General features: G+C 46.0%; 1 protein-coding gene across 1 annotated transcript in view; it reads left to right on the forward strand.

Moving 5' to 3' along the window:
• Nucleotides 1–2,219: 2,219 nt before the first annotated feature.
• The window catches only part of LMOD1 (leiomodin 1), a gene marked incomplete at its 3' end in the record, with an annotated part of 49,702 nt that continues 30,683 nt past the window's right edge, over nt 2,220–21,238 (forward strand). Inside the window, exon 1 of the mRNA XM_084611592.1 lies at nt 2,220–2,599. Coding sequence (XP_084467718.1) covers nt 2,339–2,599 — 261 coding nt within the window. The 5' untranslated portion in view covers nt 2,220–2,338. The remainder of the gene's footprint in view (nt 2,600–21,238) is intronic.

Consider the following 21,238-nt stretch of genomic DNA (forward strand, 5'->3'; position numbering starts at 1 on the left):
TTCAAAAAACAGTCAGAGAATACTTCAACCTCCCTGGACACTCAATTACACATCTAAAAGTGTCAATTCTTCAACAAAAAAACTTCAAAAACAGACTCCAACGAGAAACTGCAGAACTGGAATTAATTTGCAAACTGGACACCATCAAATTAGGCTTGAATAAAGACTGGGAGTGGATGGGTCATTACACAAACTAAAAACTATTTCCCCATGCTAATTTTCCCCCCTACTGTTACTCACACCTTCTTGTCAACTGTTTGAAATGAGCCATCCTGATTATCACTACCAAAGTTTTTTTTTCTCCTGCTGATAATAGTCCACCTTAATTGATTTGTCTCATTAGAGTTAGTATGGAAACCCCCATCTTTTCATGTTCTCTGTATATGTTCTCTGTATATATATATCTTCCTACTGTATTTTCCACTCCATGCATCTGATGAAGTGGGTTTTAGCCCATGAAAGCTTATGCCCAAATACATTTGTTAGTCTCTAAGGTGCCACAAGTACTCCTCGTTCTTTTTGCTGATACAGACTAACATGGCTGCCACTCTGAAACAAGTCCCATTTTGTGTCAGATCTCTAAGTCATGTTTAGTGTTCATTGTAGTTATCCTACCTAAGTATTGAAGTGCTCAACACACTCCGATGCCTCCTCAAATGGTAACAAGTCTGGAAGTTTAATCCCAGGGAAGGTGTGTAGACTGGTTTGATCTGGTTCAAAAGGCCTGGCAAATAAAGAACAGCAAACTGTATGAAGAGGCAGCCTTGATCTGGGAGTCAAAAATGAACATGAGACTGGGAGAGAGCCCTTGAGCGAACATGAAATACTTTGGTGACACCAGGTAAACTAGGCTATGTATAAGCTGTTTATTTTTTAAGAGATGTTTTCTCTATAATGGTTTTGTTCTGAATAAATAGTACTTTGCTTTCTGAAGTTTGGCTGGTCACTGATTAACCCTGTCACCGCCCCTGAGAGAACTGGACTGCAGTGCTGCTGAAGGGCTGAGAGAATCCTGGTTGATTGCAGGTCTAGAGGAAGAGTGTTGTGGGTCTCTGCCCTGAGAAAGGTGACAGCTAGAGACCTGAGACCTATGTGGGGAGTCATCAAGGGGGCCACAAAGGTGTCAGAAGTGCAGTTATCTTGAGAACAAATATTTTAATACACCAAGCACTCACTGTGACATACTATAGGGAAGATAGGCCATTTAGAGCTATGCTAATACCTCCATAAAAGGAAAATATGATTAAGAGCCAAGATGATGTGAAGATATAACTGTCGATTACAGACCTTTGACAGCTCCCTGAACGTATAGTCATCTAGATCTGCTTGCTGCAGATCCGATCATGTACCATTTCCAGAGGAAGATACCCATTTTCCCACTTCGTCCTCCTCAGCTTCTCACTTCTTTCAAAACAGGATGGGTTTCCCTTGCTTTGACACCTTCTCTTCGACACCTGCTGTTGCTCACCCAATACACATACCAATCAGGCAATAGTCATCTTCAATTTTAAAAACCTGTAGCCAGAAATATCCAATGTACTCATGGGGTTTTTGGAAGGGGGAAATTGTACGGGTTTCCAAATGAAAGAATGTAGATTTGCCTTAAAAGGACGGGAGATTGTAAGAGATTTCAGGGAACTGTAAATATATACAGGGAACATTTTGTGAAAATGAAAACTTTCTTAAATCCTGTGCAGGCATATAATGGTCTCCCGCATACTATTATCAAATTCATCAGAAAGCTGGGAATTGACAGAATGTGAGTTCCAGCTACACATTTCACCCCTGTGATGGGGAAGCAAACTGTATGTTACAAGTAGCTTTAATGCCTTTGCTGTCAGATCTTGAAGCTGCATATGGACACATCCTAAAGATCTGCAGCTCTGGTTCTTTCCTCACTGGTTTCAAAGCCCCAGCCTAGCAGCTTGTGCGTTTTTGCATATTTTCTCACTGCGTTGTCCCATTGCCTTTAAAAGGCTAAACGTTCAGTACTAAATTTGGTCATGCAGCTCTTCCAGATTCCCTGGAATGTCCTCAGGTTTCAAACTCCTCGGATAGAAAGAAAGCCCGCCTCCTGCCTTTCCTGATTGGTTTTTCTGAACCAGGCTGTACAGCTGTTAAATGTAACTGGCCAGCTATTTTACCAACCCCTGTCCCCCCTTTATAACCAATTTATCCTAGGTTGCAGTAAGTTAGAGCTGCTTAGATTTAACACTTCAGCACCTGAACGGTGGGGAGGGGAGGAAGTAGCTTCTGGACTTCTATTATTTAACTAATTTTCCTCCACTCTTTGGCTTTGCATATCATCACAGCTGTGCTTCACCTACAAACTGCCAAGATGTCCAGGGTAGCAAAATACAGAAGGCAAGTCAGTGAAGATCCAGATATTGATAGCTTATTGTCTACTTTGTCTCCAGAGGAGATGGAAGAGCTAGAAAAGGAGTTGGATGTGGCTGATCCGGATGGAAACATCCCTTTGGGGCTCAGGCAGAGAAACCAAACTGACAAGCACTCAACTGGCTTATACAACCGAGAAGCAATGCTCAACTACTGTGAAAAGGAGACCAAGAAACTTATTCAGAGGGAACTGTCAGTGGACGTAAGTCACATCTGCCAGTATTTGAGTTGTAAACAGGGACATTTGGAGAGAACTCCATCAGGCTAGCTTAGGGGACAGAATGGAAACTAACATTTAGGAACAATTGGCATGTAGGAAAGTGAGCAGGCAAGTTCCATGGCTGGGTGCTGAGAAATCTAAATGGCATCCCTTTCTATTCAGGGGATGGGCAGATGAGTGGGAAGGGGTCAGGGAAATTCTTGAAATCCCAACATTATTCAGAAATACAGAAGCCCTTGCTACTGCCTGAAATTGGTTTCTGTTTGACTCTGGTAATCTACGAACTAATGTAAGGCTAACATCCTTTGGCAAGGCTTTTATGGGAGGCAGCTTTTCCCAACGGAATACACCTCAAGACTTCAGTGCATTAAAACAATCCACAGTTGTGTGTTCTCCACATTTGTTCTCTTTGGTTTTGGAGAATTCCACTACCCCAGTCTTTTCAGTTCATCATATACAAATATTGGAAAGATTTCTTGGAATAGCAGAAAAGATGGGTGGTGGGTTTGCTGTCCTATGAAAATCAGTGTCAGAAGTAGGTGTTGTGCACTAAGCCAGGGGTTCTCAGACTTGTGTCCTGTGACCCCTTTCACACAGCAAGCCTCTGAGTGCGACCTCCCTTAGAAATTCATAACACTCTTTGATATATTTAACACCATTATAAATGCTGGAGGCAAAGCGGAGTTTGGGGTGGAGGCTGACAGCTCACGACCCCCCATGTAATAACCTCCCGACCCCCAGTTTGAGAACCCTGCACTAAGCCATTTGGTTTGTGATTTTTGTTGTAAACATAATTCAACTGAAGTTCACTCTTTTGTTAGAGTTGGATTTATTTATGCTTCTTTTCTATTCATTTCTCTTTTTCTCTACCTGGAAAGTCTCATCAGTTTCTCAGGTACTGTGAATTTCTCTCTTTCAATGGCTTGCTCTCAGCCCTGATTCTGATGAGGAGTTTGGCTTGTGGTTTCTTTGTCATGTGCCTCCCATTCAAGGCTTCTTATATGTAGCTTTGATGGAAACCAATTCCATTTTTCTGCAACATTTATTACCCTATGGAGTAGCAATACACAGCATTTGCTTCAGCCTTGGGAGGGTGGGGAAATGTTGGCTCCTATTTGCCATTCTCTGCAAGGTTTGTTTTGTTTTTACTATGGCAAACTGGAGCCACACCCAATTGGCGAATGATGGGTCCCTCTATTTGTCTTCAAGCTTCCATGTCCCAAGCCTGACTGTAGGTGCTGTAAAAGGACAGGACTGAGGGAGAAAAACAGTGTGAGCATTGTAAAGGCTTATGTGAAATACCCATTTTAACAGTCTGTATTGGCCCTAATTTCTTACCTGTTCCAGTTTATCCAGGGACACCTTGAATCTGCCAGCTCACAGCTGAGTTATCAAGCCCTAAACTAGACTGTAAACTCTTTGAGCCAGGGATTGTGTCTTATGTATTTGTACAGCATTTGAGCCTCAATTCTGGTTGGGGCCTCTGGGTACTGCCAGAACATTGCAGATTTAGGAGGAACAAACAAGATATTTGCTATCTAAACGAAGAGTTCAGTATTTCTCTCTCTCCCCACTCCCCGTGGTTTGAATACCGCTGGGGGATTTGGTCTTGCTCTGATGTGGCCTGGCAGTTTTTCTCTAGCAGGGCACTCACTGACTTCCACAATGATCTATATAGGACATTCCGTGTAGGTTGATGGACTTCTGCCCACTCCCAGAGACTGTACTTAACAACTCACTGTCTAGATACTATGGCTGTAAAGTACAGTTCACCTTAGTACCACAGGTCCAGATTTATTCTCTCACTTGCTGACTGGCATGCAATGGGAGATGTGCTCTTTGCAATGTAAACCAGGCAGAATGAATAATTCCTGTTACCACAAAACAAATAGTTGTGTAAAGAATGGAACCTTGAGTAGGAGTAGGGAGGTCATATTACCCCTGTGTTTGGGGCTGGAGCAACTACTACTGGAATCCTGTGTCCAGTTCTGGTGCCCACAATTCAAGAAGGATGTTGGTAAACTGGAGAGGGTTTGGATAAGAGTCGTGAGAATGATTAAAGGATTAGAAACCCTGCCTTACTGTAAGAGAGGCAAGGAGTTCAATCTCAATAACAAAAGAAAAGGGTGGCTTGATCACAGTCCATAAGGTCTAGATCAACAAAGGTCCTCGGGCGCCTAAGTCCAACTTAAGCACTGCTGACATTGTGTGTGCACCTTATGCTAGTGGTCAGGGCACTCAGCTGGGCTGGGGGAGACCCAGGTTCACATCCCTGTTCTGCCTGATTTGGAGAAGGGACTTGAACCTGGGTCTATACTAGGATGGCTTTTTGGTGTGTTTTTTTTAGATACATTTCACTCCTGCCCAGCTTAGGCAGCTTGTTGGCTTCTGAGATCCCTTTCTTGGATGTCTAATGCTCTCCACACATTGCATAGGGAGCCTGGACACCTAATGAAGGGCTAAGGATTCTGTGAGGTGGCCGGGCATCTTGGAGTTACACATTACAGTGCCTAAGTCCCTTTGTGGATCAAGCGCTAGGTACCTACATGGGGAACAGCAATTTCATGACAGCGGGCTCTTCAGTCTAGCAGACACAGGTCTAACAAGATCCAATGGCTGGAAGGTGAAGCCAGACATTCAGTCTAGAAATAAGATGCAATTTTTTTACAGTGAGAGTAATTAACCATTGGAACAACTTACCCAGGGCTGTGGTGGGTTCTCCATCACTCGCAATTTAAAAATCAAGATGATGTTTTTCTAAAAGATCTGCTCTAGTTTAAATAGAGAAATTAATTCAGTCCACTGGCCTGTGTTATGCAGAAGGTCAGACTAGATGATTACTGCCTGGCTTTATGGTCTATGAATCTACAAAATGATGGTAGGAAGGGTTTGCGACAGTCAGCATTCTGCAATGGTATGCAGACAACCCAAGTTCACAGTGAGCATTATGCAAAACTTATGCTCAAATAAACTGGTTAGTCTCTAAGGTGCCACAAGTACTCCTTTTCTTTTTAGTGAGCATTCAAGAGCTGTCATTTGGAAAGCCTAAATAATCAGGCTGCATGAGATGCGCTGGTTCTCAATAGATTGTGAGAAGACTTCTGCTACTTCTTGCATTTGGCATCTATGGTGATGGCACATAGTTTTTATTCACAGGCAACGCTAACCCTGAGCTGGAGTTAGATGAGAAAGTATCTGTAATAAAAAGGAAGAGAAAGGAAAACGTGATTTTCGAAAACTAGAAAGCTAGGAATGTTGTCATTAAGGCTAAACTTTAAATAAGTTGGAAAATATGCAAATTCACCCAAGGAGGGGGGTGTTGTGGGGGAAGGACTTTTTGGTGGAGTGGGTGAGGGGAAGGACTGTGGGAGTGACTCACTTTTCAGAGTAGAAGTGCACAGTAAGAAGAGATTTGAAGGAGAACAGCGAGGTTAGTTGCTCTGTGGCTGGAAGGATGGGGCTATGGTCCTGGCGTCTTGAGGGTGCTGCTTTCTCTCTAAGTTGACCTGCAGTAACTTTAGGCTGTGGAAGACAAAGCTTATTGGCTGTTGGTCAAACTCTTTGGTAAAATTGGCCCAGTTAGATTGCATTGCAGTAATTGGATATTGTGGAGCTAACTTACTTCTTCTATTTCCATCCCTGGAGGGAAAGAAAAAAATATCCCCCAACCCCTTCCCCCTCTTGGCATTGTTAGGAACTGGAGATTAGCACTTGTAAAATACCAAGTCCCAGCACTATAGTAGTTCAGTGCCTTCTGCTCTTTCGTGGGCCACACAGATCGGGAGAGAGCTCATACGACCACAGTGGCTATCACCGAAAACAGGCCACTCTTGTTACTCTCTAGAATGTAGGAAGCATGTACAGAATTACTATTTTTTGTTAGACAGTTTTAGCATACTGGGCACAGTTGGAGCTTTCTGATTTGCTCTCTGTGTTATCAGTTAATACCATGGCAATAATGCCCAGTGACTACACAAATCACTTTCCCTGTGTTTAGATTTTATATCATGATTATCTTTGGCTGTACATTTGGAGCTACTATTGGATCTTGTGGAGGGGGTGAAGTCACTTAGCTTTCAGCTTTGTGCTTTACAAGCCCCCATGTATTCTCCCTGCACACCCTGGTCTCATGCTCCTGATTAAATAAATCAAGCCAAAATGTTACAAGCAGAAAACAGAATTGAAAGCATGGGTGAGGAAGGGATGGGGCGAGGACCAACAAGGGAAGGGCGTAAAGTTTCTTTTGACTGTAATGACTGTAGAAACATCTTAAAGATTTTACTATCTATTGGGTCTGAGTTTCCAGTAACTGGAAATGAGACCAGGTTTTTTTCTTCCTTAAACTATAGAAAGTGCCTGAATCCAAAACACTGTAGAAAAGGGACACGGATGTTAAATATCTGGTGGATTTTCTTTCTAGCTCCACGTTAGAATCTCATGCTGCATGACATTATTGCTAAGCAGCTAATTTTGCAAGGCGGCATGGGTGTTCACAGGTCCAATGACAAGCAATACAGAGCCCTCATGACCTGCCCAGAGCTTGCCTGGTTTTGTTTAACATTCCAGTGCCTTTAACAAGGATTACAGGAGGAAGGCTGTACACGCTAACCCAGGCAGTGGCGAGAATTTTGTTGATATCTTAAATATGCACGTTTTAAAGAGATACTGACCAGACTGCTAGGCTAAAATGATACTTACCGATGGGGCTGTGGATTGTAGACACGTTGCAATTTTCCTGCCACCCCCACCCCCATTCTTCTTAGTAGCAGAGTATTAATATTTATGAGAACTCTTTGAAGCACTTGGAGACCATTCTAGCTCTGCTGTAGCCCTTGTTTGGGAAGAACTGATCACTTTTCCTGGATCTGGCAAAATATACAGGAGCAAACTGTGGTATTGTACAGAGAGGGCTTCAGCCTTGCTAACCCTTGAAGTATCTCTTGAACTGATTTTTGTTTTCTGAGGACTAGCTCCAGACATCCCAAATGCTTGCTGAATCTTGGAGGAGTGAGGTGAAAAGGGCAAACTTGGGTAACCATGAAGATGTTTATAAACAACCCAAAATAGAAGTGAGCTTCTCTGCACTGGGGAGCCAAGTCCACATCTTGGTTATGCATTAATGAACCTTTGTTTCCTGTTGCTAGTGAGTGAAAATATCTCCCAGTTCAGTCATTAGCCTTAGGCCCTTGTCTCTCTTTAGAAGCACTTAACAGAACCTCAGACCTGCACAGAGATCCATGTATCAGGGGGCTTATGTGAAAGTAGGCATTGAGGTGAAATTTAGGTCAGGGATCTACAAAAAGATTTTCAATATCAGAGGGCTCTTTAATCTAGCAGGCAAAGGCAGCACAAGATCCAATGGCTAGAAGCTGAAGCAGGCTAGAGATGTGGTGCACATTTTTAATGGTGAGGGTAATTAACCATTGGCACAGTGTACCTAAGGAGATGTGATGGATTCTCCATTGCTGGAAGTCTTTAACCAGGATTGGATGGCTCTTTCTAAAAAATAAGCTCTAATTCAATCACAAACTATGGGCTCAATGCAGGAATCACTGAGTGAAATTCACTGGCATATATATGGGGGGGTTGTTCTTGTGGGGGTAGTGTTGCTGAGCACCAGGAATTGTGCTTTGGGTTTCCTTGTCTCTCTCTCTCTCTAGTTTTGGGGCTTGAGGAACTGAATAAAGCGTTGTCCTGCTGGGTTCTGTCTAGAGTGATTTCTGCTAACTATTTGCCCGACCTCTCCTCTTCGTTTATGTTCTGCACACACGTTATCTCTGGGGACCCACCCCAGAGCATCCCATAGTCCATTAGTCAGGACTCTAAAGTTCAAATCCCTGCTCACAGAGTGGGGAATTGAACATGTGTCTCCCTTGTCCTGATGAGTGTGTGAACCAGTAGGCTAAAAGCTGTTGCTACTTCTCCCTCTTCTCCAGTCTGTTTGGGGAAGCTGAGGCATGCTCTGAGCATGCCTTCTGAATTGGGCCCCCAGGCAAGAAGAGGGGGATAACTAGTTTGAAGATCCCACTGGAGCTTGGGCAGGCGGTAGGCACACAACCTCACTGGCAGAAATATTGGCACTAGGGTCTCCAGGCACCTGTTTTTTGACCAGAACGCCCAGTCGAAAAGGGACCCGGTTCCCCATTCCTGGCCAATGGGAGCTGCAGGAGATGGTGCCTGAGACCAGGGGCAGCACACAGAGCTTCTTGGCCATCCCTAGACCTAGGAGCCAGAGGGACATGCTGGCTGCTTCCCAGGAGCCACGTGAAGTGAGTGGTGCCTGGAGCCTGCACCTCTCACCCCCTTCCATGCCCCAACCCCCTACCCCAGCCCTGTGCCCCCTCCCACACTCCAAAACCCTTGGCCCAGCTCAGAGTCCCCTCCTGCACCCCAAACCCCTCATCCCAAGCCCCACCCCAGAGCCCACACCCCCAGCCAGAGCCTTCACCCCCTCTCACACCCCAACTCCCTGCCCCAGCTCAGAACCCCCTCCCACACCCAAACTCCCTCCCAGAGCCCACACCCTGCACGCCCTCTCTCACCCCAACCCCCTGCCCCAGCACCTGAGCCACCTCCCACACCCAAGCTCCCTCCTGGAGCCCACATCCCTTCCCACACTCCAAATGCCTCGGTCCCAGCCCAGAGCCTTCTCCTGCACCCCAAACTCCTCATCCCTGGACCCACCCCAGAAGCCACACCCCCAGTTGGAGCCCTCACCCCCTCCTACACCCCAGCCCCCTGCCTCAGCCTGGAGCCCCCTCCCGCACCCTGAACCCCTCATTTCTGGCCCCACCCCAGTGCCCACACCCCCAGCCCAGAGCCCTCACCTCCTTCTGCACCCCAACCCCTGCCCAGCCCGGCAAAAATGTGTGAGCAAGGGTGGGGGAGAGCGAGCAACAGAGGGAAGGGGGATGGAGTGGGCGGGGACTCATAGAAGGGGCGGAGCAGGGCAAGGATGTTTGGTTTTCTGCAGTCAGAATGTTGGCAATCCTAATCGGCACCTTCAAGGCTAGGTGGCAGCTGAGCAGGGATTTTGAGAATCTCCGTTATGTCTAAATGTTGGACTTAGGCCTAAAGTGTCAGGTAGGTTCGTAAGTCACATTGTTGATCTCTCTCTAGGAGTATATCTACCCCTTCTCTTGCTATTTGCCTTTACAGCAGAAACCCATGGGCCTTGGTGTTTCCTCCACGCTCCATGGCAATGGATTGATGACTCTTTGCTTTGCCTCTCTGCCCCTTTTACACTTGGTGGAAATTTTAGTTTCTCCTTTAGAGTCCCCATCCATCCACAGCCTCACTCACAACAAGCCTATGCTTTTCACACCAGCCTGGGCAGAGACTGCATCTTCTCCTATGTGTGAAAAGTGTGAGCACATTGGGGCACTATCCTAGTACCAAAAATAAATACTGTTTTATGGGGGTTTTCTTCTCCCAAACCGCACCATTAGAGACTTCTGATCAGCAACCTGCTTTCCAGTCACAGAGCCTGTAAAAGCTGTCCCAAACATAAGCCAGAAGGAGTAGAGTTTTCCCTGAGTAAGCACTTTGGGATTTGGCACTGGAATAGCAGGGGCTTCTGAAAGCCAGGAGTGAAGCTCATTGTGGGACCAGGAGTGTTCAGAGTGGACAGACTCCCATTTCAGAGCAATTAAACCTTTGAGAGCCTCCTATTGCTCACATGTCCCATGCCCTACAGGAGGTTTTGTCTGAACCAATATGCTTGAGGATTTCCCTATGCTTTGGGGCAATACAGTTTATCTTTTGTTAAATAACATTGCTGCTGGGCAGAACTTTGCTCTTCCATGCCATGTTTCGAAATTAACAACTATTGAAAAGGGATCTCAGAAGTAGTTTATGTACTCCATATGTACTGCATTTGAAGAGTCTAGCTTTCAGAGGATGGTTGGAGAATGTAGAGCAATGGAAACATTGGGTGTTAGCCCTAACTGGCATAATATTGGCTGAAAATCTCCTTTTATTTTGACTGGATTGCCCCAAGGAACCAATTCTAAGAGAGGCACCAATATATGAAAACAATATTCAGTTGGAGAGCAGCAGTCTAGAGCCCCAACAACATACACTTGAGTTCCCGATAAAGGTCTCCCAAAGGTTCCTACTACTCTCTCTGAATTGTTACTTGGGCTGGTGAAGTACTTCATGCTGTGCAGTTCTGAATACAGGATTTATGCTTGTGTCATCTTTGGGAGACAATGCCACCAAAAGCTAAATCTACAAAACTTTAACTCTGTGTAGAAGCTGCGGAGAGCCAAGAGATTTTCTTAAATTTCATGGGCATACTCCTGAGCTTGCTATTTTTTTCTGACACTGTTTAGAATAAACATGCTCCAGACTTGGGTAGCTGGGACAGGTTTGAGGGAAATCATAAAAGAAGAAAACAAATGGTTGTATCATTTTCTAAACATGTTAAGGATTTTGTGACTAACACTGATGCATTTAAACTCTGCTACTTTGTTTACCAGCTGTTTCTGTAGACTTGCCAGGCATGTTCCTTCATCAACTCTGGAGACCATCTCTCTCTTTCTCCCCTCCCCCAACACACACTTCTTTTCCCGTAGACCTTGCTCTGGGCATTGTCATGGTCTCATGTAACCTCACTGTCTGGTGTTCATTTAGCCTGGTCTGCAAGGCAAGCAATAGGCTGTAGCAATGACCATGGGGGTGTGTGAGGTTACCCTCCCCAGCTGCATGTGGATCACCCCCTTTCTGTGAAATTGTGGAAGGAGAACAGATGCTGCTATGGGTCCAGGAATCAGGGAGAGGCAGTGGGACATGCATCCCCCCAACTAACACACAGAGAGCACACTGAAAAGTGAATGCAGACTGACAGGACACTAATGTGTGTCTGTTCTGGATAGGGGCTATTCCAGCAGACAGTAGCTGGAGATGGAACAGGCAGTGACCACTCACAATCCCAGGTTGCCTATATGTCTCTTTCTCACAACAATTTTTACAAAACACCAAAACAAAGGCTTTGGAGAAACATTCTCTAACAATCCGGAATAGAACAACTAATCCCCTTTCTTTCTCTATTAACTTTAATTGTAGGGAATTAAATCCACTCCAGCTTCTGGAATAGGCAGGGTATCATAACCTACAATCAGTTCTTTAAAAAGAGGGGAAAGACACTTGAGACTTTGTAGGCATGATATCTTGCTGTCTGCAGTACCTGTTTGTGTCTTCAGATCCTTTAGAAAATACAGATACTTTGCACTATATGGCTATATTAGTAGAAAAGATTTTTTTGAGGGGCTCATTTCATCTTTGTTCACCTAACTTCTTGATTATCAAACAGAAAATAATATGTTTTATTATATTAAATTGCTCATAAATGGAGTTCACCAGCAGCAAAAATGTGCAGCTGATCAGTTTTACACTCGCCCTGCAACTGCAGAGAAGAGCACACATTGAGTTCAGTTCTCAGCCATTCTATAGCTAGTTGCAGAACAGACACACATCCCGTACTCTCTGTCATGAATCACAGACTATCAGGGCTGGAAGGGACCTCAGGAGTCATCTAGTCCCACCCCCTGCTCAAAGCAGGACCAACACCAACTAAATCATCCCAACCAGGGTAACCCATTCCAGTGCTCCACCACCCTCCTAGTGAAATAATGTTTCCTAATATCCAATCTAGGCACCCCCCACACTGCAACTTGAGACCACTGCTTCTTCTTCTGTCATCTGCCATCACTGAGAACAGCCGAGCTCCATCCTCTTTGGAACCCCCCTTCAGGTAATTGAAGGCTGCTATCAAATCCCCCCTCATTCTTCTCTTCTGCAGATTAAACAAGCCCAATTCCCTCAGCCTCTCCTCGTAAGTCATGTGCCCCAGGCCCCTGATAATTTTCGTTGCCCTCTGCTGGACTCTCTCCAATTTGTCCACATCCTTTCTGTAGTGTGGGGCCCAAAACTGGACGCAGTACTCCAGATGTGGCCTCACCAGTGCCGAATAGAGGGGAATAATCACGTCCCTCCATCTGCTGGCAATGCTCCGACTAATGCAGCCCAATATGCCATTAGCCTTCTTGGCAACAAGGGCACACTGCTGACTCGTATCCAGTTTCTCTTCTACTTTAATCCCCAGCAGAACTGCTGCTTAGCCAGTTGGTCCCCAGCCTGTAGCGGTGCATGGGATTCTTCCAGCCTAAGTGCAGGACTCTGCACTTGTCCTTGTTAAACCTCATCAGATTTCTTTTGGCCCAATCCTCCAATTTATCTAAGTTACTCTGGACCCTATCCCTGCCCTCCAGTTTATCTACCACTCCCCCCAGCTTAGTGTCACCCATGAACTTGCTGAGGGTGCAATCCATCCCATCATCCAGATCATCAATGAAAATGTTGAGCAAAGCTGGCCCCAGGACCAACCCCTGGGGCACTTCACTTGATACCGGCTGCTGACTAGACATCAAGCCATTGATCACTACCCGTTGAGCCTGAAAATCTAGCCAGCTTTCTATCTACCTTATAGTCCATTCATCTAATCCATACCTTTTTAACTTGCTGGCAAGAATGCTGTGGGAGACCATATCAAAAGCTTTGTTAAAGCTTTACTTGTGTTCTTTCCTTTTTCTTTTCTCCCCCACACCTTTTTTTTAGTTTAAAATGAAAATTACTGTAGACAAAGTAAAGGTTTGCTCTTTGTGTTTGGAAACATAACAAGCATTGCAATGAGGACTATGAGCTCCTAGATAGCTAAGGAACAGCACAATGGTCTGGTTAAAAAGGGAAAGGGCGAACTATGAAAATAGGAAAAGTTTGTAGTTTAATGAAAAGCAGGAACAATTAGGATGATATGCACACAGATATGAACTGCATTTTCATGTAAATGCTGTGTAAGACAATGGCATAAAAATATTTTGTTTCTAATGCTATTAGGAAAAGGGCCATTTGCAGGGTTTGTGTTTTCCAAAGGAACTGGGTGAGTTGCAGTATAAAGTTTGGCCAGAGGTTCTTAGGATGTTCCAAAAACAAACTTCCTAGCTGAAAAACGTTAGTTCCATCTAAGGGCACAAATGGAGGGAGAAAATGATTCTGAATTTCTAACCAAACTATAAAAGCATCTTCATTCCATATTTACATATAGGACAGCTATATAGGACTGCAGTGAAATACATGGAGACACTGTATTGTTTAATTTATATGGACTGAGTTGCCACTGATGAGGGAATTGTGTTCATTTTCTATTTATGGTTAGCTGGAAGTTGACTTATAGAGCAGAAAGGGAATTCAGATGCTTTATGTATCGCTTTCCCCCTCAGCATTATTACGTCATTCATACATTAAAATGGCCTCTCTGACTCAACTCCCGATGGGGCAGTCACACTGAACCAGCTGTGTCACTCAATCTTCCCCATGTCTCAGTGGGCACCATGGAACTTCGGAGCATGCATCCTCTCATGCTGTATTTCATAGGAGATGACATTTTCAGGGCAATTATATCTTCCCCCATGGTAACATGTGCAGTGTGGGGATAGAAGCATCAAATGAAGAGGGTTCTTTTCAAATATTTCCAAACCAATTGTGTATTGATGGTGGCAAAACATCATCATGGTGAAATATCACATGATGAAACTACATGATCCCTTCTCAGTTCCCTCACTACCTTTACCAAAAGCTTAGTGGCAAATAGGGATAAATAACACCCACAGAATTCCTAGGAAACAGCTAAATTGAAGAAATAAGGCAATGAAGGGGACCCTGAATATACCACCTCCTGCTGAGAGAACCAAGATCAGGTCACTTCTGGTTAGGACTTTCATACTTGTGGAAGAGCCATGTTTCCATCTGACTCGTTATCGGGCCAGATTGAGCAGTGACCAGAACTGGGACCAGATATGTCACTTGTACTCATCTGTTCTGAATGTGCAGTAAAATGCGAGGAATTAGGTGAGTACAGTTTGCACAGCAGTGGGCCCGCTGAAGAGGAAACGTAAACAGACCAGTTATTGGCCAGCATGATCAGGCTGAATTGGTAGGTGCCAAGACACTTGGAACAAGCCAGAGGCCAGCACTTTTAGAATCTTTAATCTCCATAGGCCACCTCTCCAGATGAAGATAACTGCAGTTTGTTCCATTTGATGCAAAAGTCTCACCTCTTGGCCCACAGACCATGTGGCCCTTCATTTGGATAACCCTGCTTTATTTAAGTATCATGTTCTGGGTAAAAGTTTCAGAAGTCCCCAAAATCCAGGGCCTCCAAGGTATTTAGGTGCATAACTGGGGGAGGAGAAAAATAGGCTTTTCTTATAACCTCTATCCCAGTGCACAACGATATCAACGACATGAAAGAGAATCTCTTGCTGACCTCCCCACCCTCAAAGAAGTAACACAAGCTATTATGCAAACTAAGAAAAACAAGGCAGCAGGGCCAGATGGCATACCAGCTGTGGTCTACAAGTTTGGAGGTGAAGAACTGGTAACGAACCTCCACAAACTTTTTCTTCTTATCTGGTATAATAAGAAGATTCCAGAAGACTTGAGAAATGCTAACATTGTTATAATCTTTAAGAAAGGAGATAAGTCAGAGTGTGGAAACTATCGAGGCATTGACTTGCTATCTACAACAGGGAAAATTCTTGCCTGTATCCTCTTAAACTGATTACTTCCCCTTTCTGAGGAAATATTGCCGGAATCTCAGTGTGGTTTTAGACCATCCCAGGGACAACAGACATAATCTTCATTGCCTGCCAAATTCAGGAAAAGTCTCAGGAGCAAAATCAGGACCTGTACATGGCCTTCATCATTTTGACAAAGGCCTTTGACTCTGTCAATTACGAAGCCCTGCGGAAGGTGCTGGCCAGATTTGGCTACCCTCCAAAATTTATTAAGGCCCTCAGGCTTCTCCATGATCAGATGACTGCCATGGTTCTCTGTAATGGCCTAGAGACGGAGCCTTTCATCATCAAAACGGGTGTTAAGAAGGATGCGTTATTGCCCTGACCCTGTTCTACATCTATTTAGCAGTCATTTTGGTCCTCGTTGAAGATCACCTCCCGAATGGAGTTGACATTCAATACAGAATGGATGGGCGGGTCTTTAATCTTCAACGTCTTCTCGAAGTCTAAAGTCCTCAGGGTGTCCATTACTGATCTTCAGTATGCTGATGATTGTGCTATCCTTGTGCACACTGAGAATGACCTTCAGTCTACTCTGGATTTTTTTTGCACAAGCTTACCGAAGCCTAGAACTCTCACTCAGTATTGAAAAGCAACCTGCTTCTGGGCTTGCACATGACCCACCACAAATCACCATTGAGGGACAGACTTTGGAGACAGACTTTTGTTACCTCAGTAGCCAACTTTCTCAAAACACAAAAATCAACAGTGACATCCAGTACAGGATCCAGCGCACAAGTGCTTCCTTTGGAAAATTGCTCCAACGCGTTTTTACAGACCATGACCTATGGCAGGACACAAAGCTCCAGGCCTATAAGACAATCGTTGTTCGTTCACTCTTCTATGGATGCAAAACCTGGGTGACCTACAGACAGCACCTCAAGAGTGGTACCTCCAGCGATGCCTCTAGAAGCTCCTTCGCGTCAAGTAGCAAGATAGCTGAACGAACTCCAGCATCCTCGCTGAAGCCAGTGTCACCAGCATTGAAAATAATGATCCTCCTGCACAAACTTCACTGGGCTGGAGATTGTGTGCGGGTGCCAGACTCTCACCTCCCAAACAAGTCCTCTACTCTCAGTTTACCCATGTTCAGAGATCCTGAGGTGATCACAGGAAACGCTACAAAGACACACTGAAAGCACATCTTAAGAAAAAGACATCACAACCTGGGAAGAGCAAGCCACCAACCGACCCCAGTGGTGCCATATCCTTCATCAGGCAGTGTCCCGCTTCAAGGAGATGCGCCTTGCCCTTGAAGCTGAAGAGAGAGAGAGAGAAGGAAGGAAAAAGAAAAAACTTTCTCCCAGCAGGCAGCTGGCCTGCCACAAAATGTCTGTACTTACTGTGGGTGGATCTGTGGTTCCAGGATCGGACTCCTGAGTTATCTCAGGGCCATACGTAAATCCGTGGTCGAAATCACCCTCGAATCAAGGGATTGCGAATCAGCTCAATGCACAGCACACTCACCTGGGATGTGAGAAACCTCAGTTCAGTTTCCCCCTCCGTGTGATGAGGAGAAAGGATTTGAATAGGGGTCCCCCACCTCACAATTGAGTGCCCTAAGCACTGGACTATGGGATAGTCTGAAGCGGGTCTCCCTCAGCCTCTCTCGTTGACTATTAACCAGGCCAGGGACAGAGCGCGAAATGACTCCAGTGGGTAGGACACAACTGACTCATTCTCACTCTGTCTCTAGCCCAATTAGTTTTGTAACTAAAGGGTCTTCAAGAGGAGAGAGTGGGAGAGCCCCACATAGGAATATCCCAGAGCGCCATGGTTAGGGTTCTCAGGTCATTCTGTGCATCTGGGTCTCAGGCAAAAGTGTTTACGAGCCAGGTTTCCAAAGGTATTTAGGCACCCAAAGATGCAGATAGGTGCCCAGTGCGATTTCAGAAGTGCCTGACTCCCTAGGAGCCTACGCAGTGCAGACAGTCCCAGTAGATGGGCATCTTCATCTTTAGGCACCTCAATATCTTTAAAAATCTGGTCCTAAGGCAGTTTTGAAAATAGTACTGTCTATCCCTACTGAACCTCCCATGCCTCCTCATTCCAAGGTGGTATTCCCGCTAATCCTCACCTTCTGGGCCAATGTGTCTTTCATTTGCCCTTGGCACCAGAAACAGGGGCTGGCATAGGTGGCTCTGCCAGTGCCTATTCATGACTATCCTTCTTGCAAAAAAAATCCAACTCCAAGTAGCCTCCTGAATTTAATTTGTGTTTCCTAATTCAGAGATTTCAAGGCCAGAAGGGACCATTGTGATCATCTAGTCCAGAGGTGGGCAAACTACGGCCTGCGGGCAACATCCGGCCCGTGGGACTGTCCTCCCAGCCCTTGAGCTCCTGGCCGGGGAGGCTAGCCCCCGTCCCGTCCCCTGGTGTCCTCTCTCCCCCGCAGCCTCAACTTGCTGTGCCACCAGCACTCTGGGCGGCAGGGCTGCGAGCTCCTGCCGGGCAGCGCAGCGGTGTGGCTGGCTCCGGCCGGGCAGCGTGGCTGCCAGACATGCTGCTCTGAGCGGCATGGTAAGGGGGTGGGGAGCGGGGGGTTGGATAAGGGGCAGGGGGTCCCAGGGGGCAGTCAGGGGACAGGGAGCGGGGGGGCAGTTGGATGGAGCAGAGGTTCGGTGGGGCGGTCAGGGGATGGGGAACAGGGGGGTTGGATAGGCGTGGGAGTCCTGGGAGGCCTGTCAGGGGGCGGGGGGGTGGTTAGGGGCAGGGGGTCTCAAGAGGGGGTGGTCAGGGGACAAGGAGCAGGGGGAGTTGCATGGGTCGGGGGTTCTGAGGGGGGCAGTCAGGGGGCAGGAAGTGGGAGGTGGCGGATAGGGGTTGGGGGCCAGGCTGTTTGGGGAGGCACAGCCTTCCCTACCCAGCCCGCCATACAGTTTTGGAATCCTGATGTGACCCTCAGGCCAAAAAGTTTGCCTATCCCTGATCTAGTCTGACCCCCTGTCTAACACAGACCAAAGAACTGCCCCACAATAATTCCTAGAGCAGATCTGTTACACAAACATCCAATCTTTATTTTAAAATTGTCATTGATGGAGAATCCACCACAACCCTTAGTTAGAGTAACCACTGCAACAATTTACCATTAAAAAATTATGCCTTATTTCCAGTCTGAATTTGTCTAGATTCAGCTTCATAGAATCATAAAATATCAGGGTTGGAAGGGACATCAGGAGGTCATCTAGTCCAATGCCCTGCTCAAAGCAGGACCAATCCCCAACTAAATCATCCCAGCCAAGGCTTTGTCAAGCCTGGCCTTAAAAAACCTCTAAGGAGGGAGATTCCACCACCTCCCTAGGTAACCCATTCCAGTGCTTCACCACCCTCATAGTGAAACAGTGTTTCCTAATATCCAACCTAGACGTCCCCCATTGGCTTTCAGCCATTGGATCATGTTAGACTTCCTCTACTAGATTGAAGAGCCCATTATTATATTTGTTCCCCATGTAGGTACTTATAAACTCTAATCAAGTCAGTCCTTAACCTTCCCTTTGTTAAGCTAAGTAGATTGAGCTCCTTGAGTCAGTCACTATAAGGCAGGTTTTCGAATCCTTTCATCATTCTTGTGGCTTTTTTCTGAACCCTCTGCAATTTTCCAACATCCTTCTTGAATTGTGGACACCAGAACTGGACACAGGATTCTAGCAGCTGTCGCAGCAGTGCCATTTTTAATTTAATTTTGTTTTTATTTAATTACTTACGCAGTTCCATTTCCACAGCATTTAAACACCCCACATTCAATTTAAATTCAACACATATGGGTTGGCCAAATGACAGACTTGTAATGATACATCACCCAGGCACGCTGCGATGGTAAATTCTTAGTACAGAATTGGAGCTGACAGCAACACAGTGCCTCAGAGGCTGGCAAACCTGAGTTCCAATGATCAGAGAGATCAGATTCTGCAGGGGAAAGCTCTACACTGGAACCCCACCTAGATGATTCATTTCTAGGCTCTGGGAAGGGACATACTTATTGCCGGCACCACCTAATAGTCAGGGGGGTGTGAGGGAGGTTATCTTCCTCCCAGGCATCCTCCTTTCTTGCTACTGCCTGCCCTGTGTCACTCTTTGCTTCCAGTGACTCAGCCCTCCAACCAGGTCTTGTGTTCATATCCACCCCTTTTGGGGTGTATATAAGAGTCCAATAACAGGGAAGTCTTTGGGATAACCAGGAGATTCAGGGCTTCCCCCTTGGGCTAGGGTCTTATGGTCCAAACCCTTGTATCTTCAGGGTCTTCCTCCAATTAGGGTTCCCGCATCAGGGACAGATCTTCTGTAGTTGTCCCTTCCTAGGGGTTGACAGTAGAGCCTGGCCCACCCTCTCTACCAGGCTCTGATCCAGGTCCCAGTGGCAGATAGCTAAGTCCTGCACCCTGGAGTGCTCTGCAGCTGCCTCCTGGATCATACCCTCCCAATCCCCTCTCCTCCCACCAAGTAAAGACAAGAACTAAAAACCACGCTAGAGTCTCTGGCCTTCAGAGAAGCACAGGTCTCTTCTTTGTGGGCTCAGTCAGGTCGCTACAGCCAGGCCTCAGGCAGCAAGGGCTCCTGGGGTGCAGGTCAGCTCAGCTCCCCTGTTGGCCAGTCACGGAGCCACTCTGCCCCCCCCCCCCCCGTACACTCCTTTTCCAGCCTGTGTCAGGATGGTGGGGTGGGGGCACCTGGGCCCAGAGTAGCTCTTTAGCCCCTTTCTTTCCAGTGTGGGGTTTGTACACCCCATCTCAGGAACCAACAGCAACCATGTCCTGTATTCATAACAGCCACAATGGGACAAACAACCGGGGATAAAAGCAGACTCACAGATCCTTGGACCCCAGACCAGCTAGGGCTTCATGGATCCTAAACAAGAGCTTGAGTGAATGTAAAAGCAGTGCAGACTGCAGGTATTGTACACCTGTAACAGCGCACCCTACTGGAGGGCCATTGCATTCTGCACTAGCTGAGGAGATGTATTTACAATATTTTTTAATGGGAAATAAGTGAAGTGAAGTGGTAACATTTGCAGGTGACACAAAGTCACTTGTGTCTGGTTAGTCACTACGAGGGAAGACTGTGTGGAACCTCAGAGGGACAGAACAAAGCTACCTGAATGGAAGCCATGATGGCAGATCAAATTCAGTGTTGACATGTGTAAGATAATTCATGTTGGAAGAAATAATCTATAGTACTGAGACTCCCTAGTGGGCTATATAATAATTATAACCATTCAGGAAATGGTGTGGGCACCATTGTAGACAGCTCAATAAGGACCTCCGCTAAGCAGTCAGCAGTCAGAAAAGCAAGCAAGATATTAGGGTGTATAAAGAACAGGGTAGAAAAATAATTTTGAAAATGTGATAATGTCATTCTATAAATGAGTGATATACCCTTGGTTGGAATACTGGGGCCAGTTCTGGTCACCACATCCCAAAAAAGATACAGCAGAAATAGAAGGGCAATGTGAATGATCAGAGGCCAGGAGAGACTTTCGTAAGAGGAGAGATTGAAAAGATTGAGACTATTTGGTTTAGAGAGAAGACACACAAGAGGGGACATGATGAAGGTGTATAAAATCATAGAATCATAGAATATCAGGGTGGGAAGGGACCTCAGGAGGTCATCTAGTCCAACCCCCTGCTCGAAGCAGGACCAATCCCCAACTAAATCAGCCCAGCTAGGGCTTTGTCAAGCCTGACCTTAAAAATATCTAAGGAAGAAGATTCCACCACATCCCTAGGTAACCCATTCCAGTGTTTCACCACCCTCCTAGTGAAAAAGTTTTTCCTAATATCCAACCTAAACCTCCCCCACTGCAACTTGAGACCATTACTCCTTGTTCTGTCATCAACTACCACTGAGAACAGTCTAGATCCATCCTCTTTGGAACCCTCTTTCAGGTAGTTGAAAGCAGCTATCAAATCCCCCCTCATGCTTCTCTTCCACAGACTAAACAATCCCAGTTCCCTCAGCCTCTCCTCATAACTCATGTGTTCCAGTCCCC

This window comes from Lepidochelys olivacea (genome assembly GCF_965140295.1).
Source record: "Lepidochelys olivacea isolate rLepOli2 genome assembly, chromosome: 21".
Taxonomy (NCBI): Eukaryota; Metazoa; Chordata; order Testudines; family Cheloniidae; genus Lepidochelys; species Lepidochelys olivacea.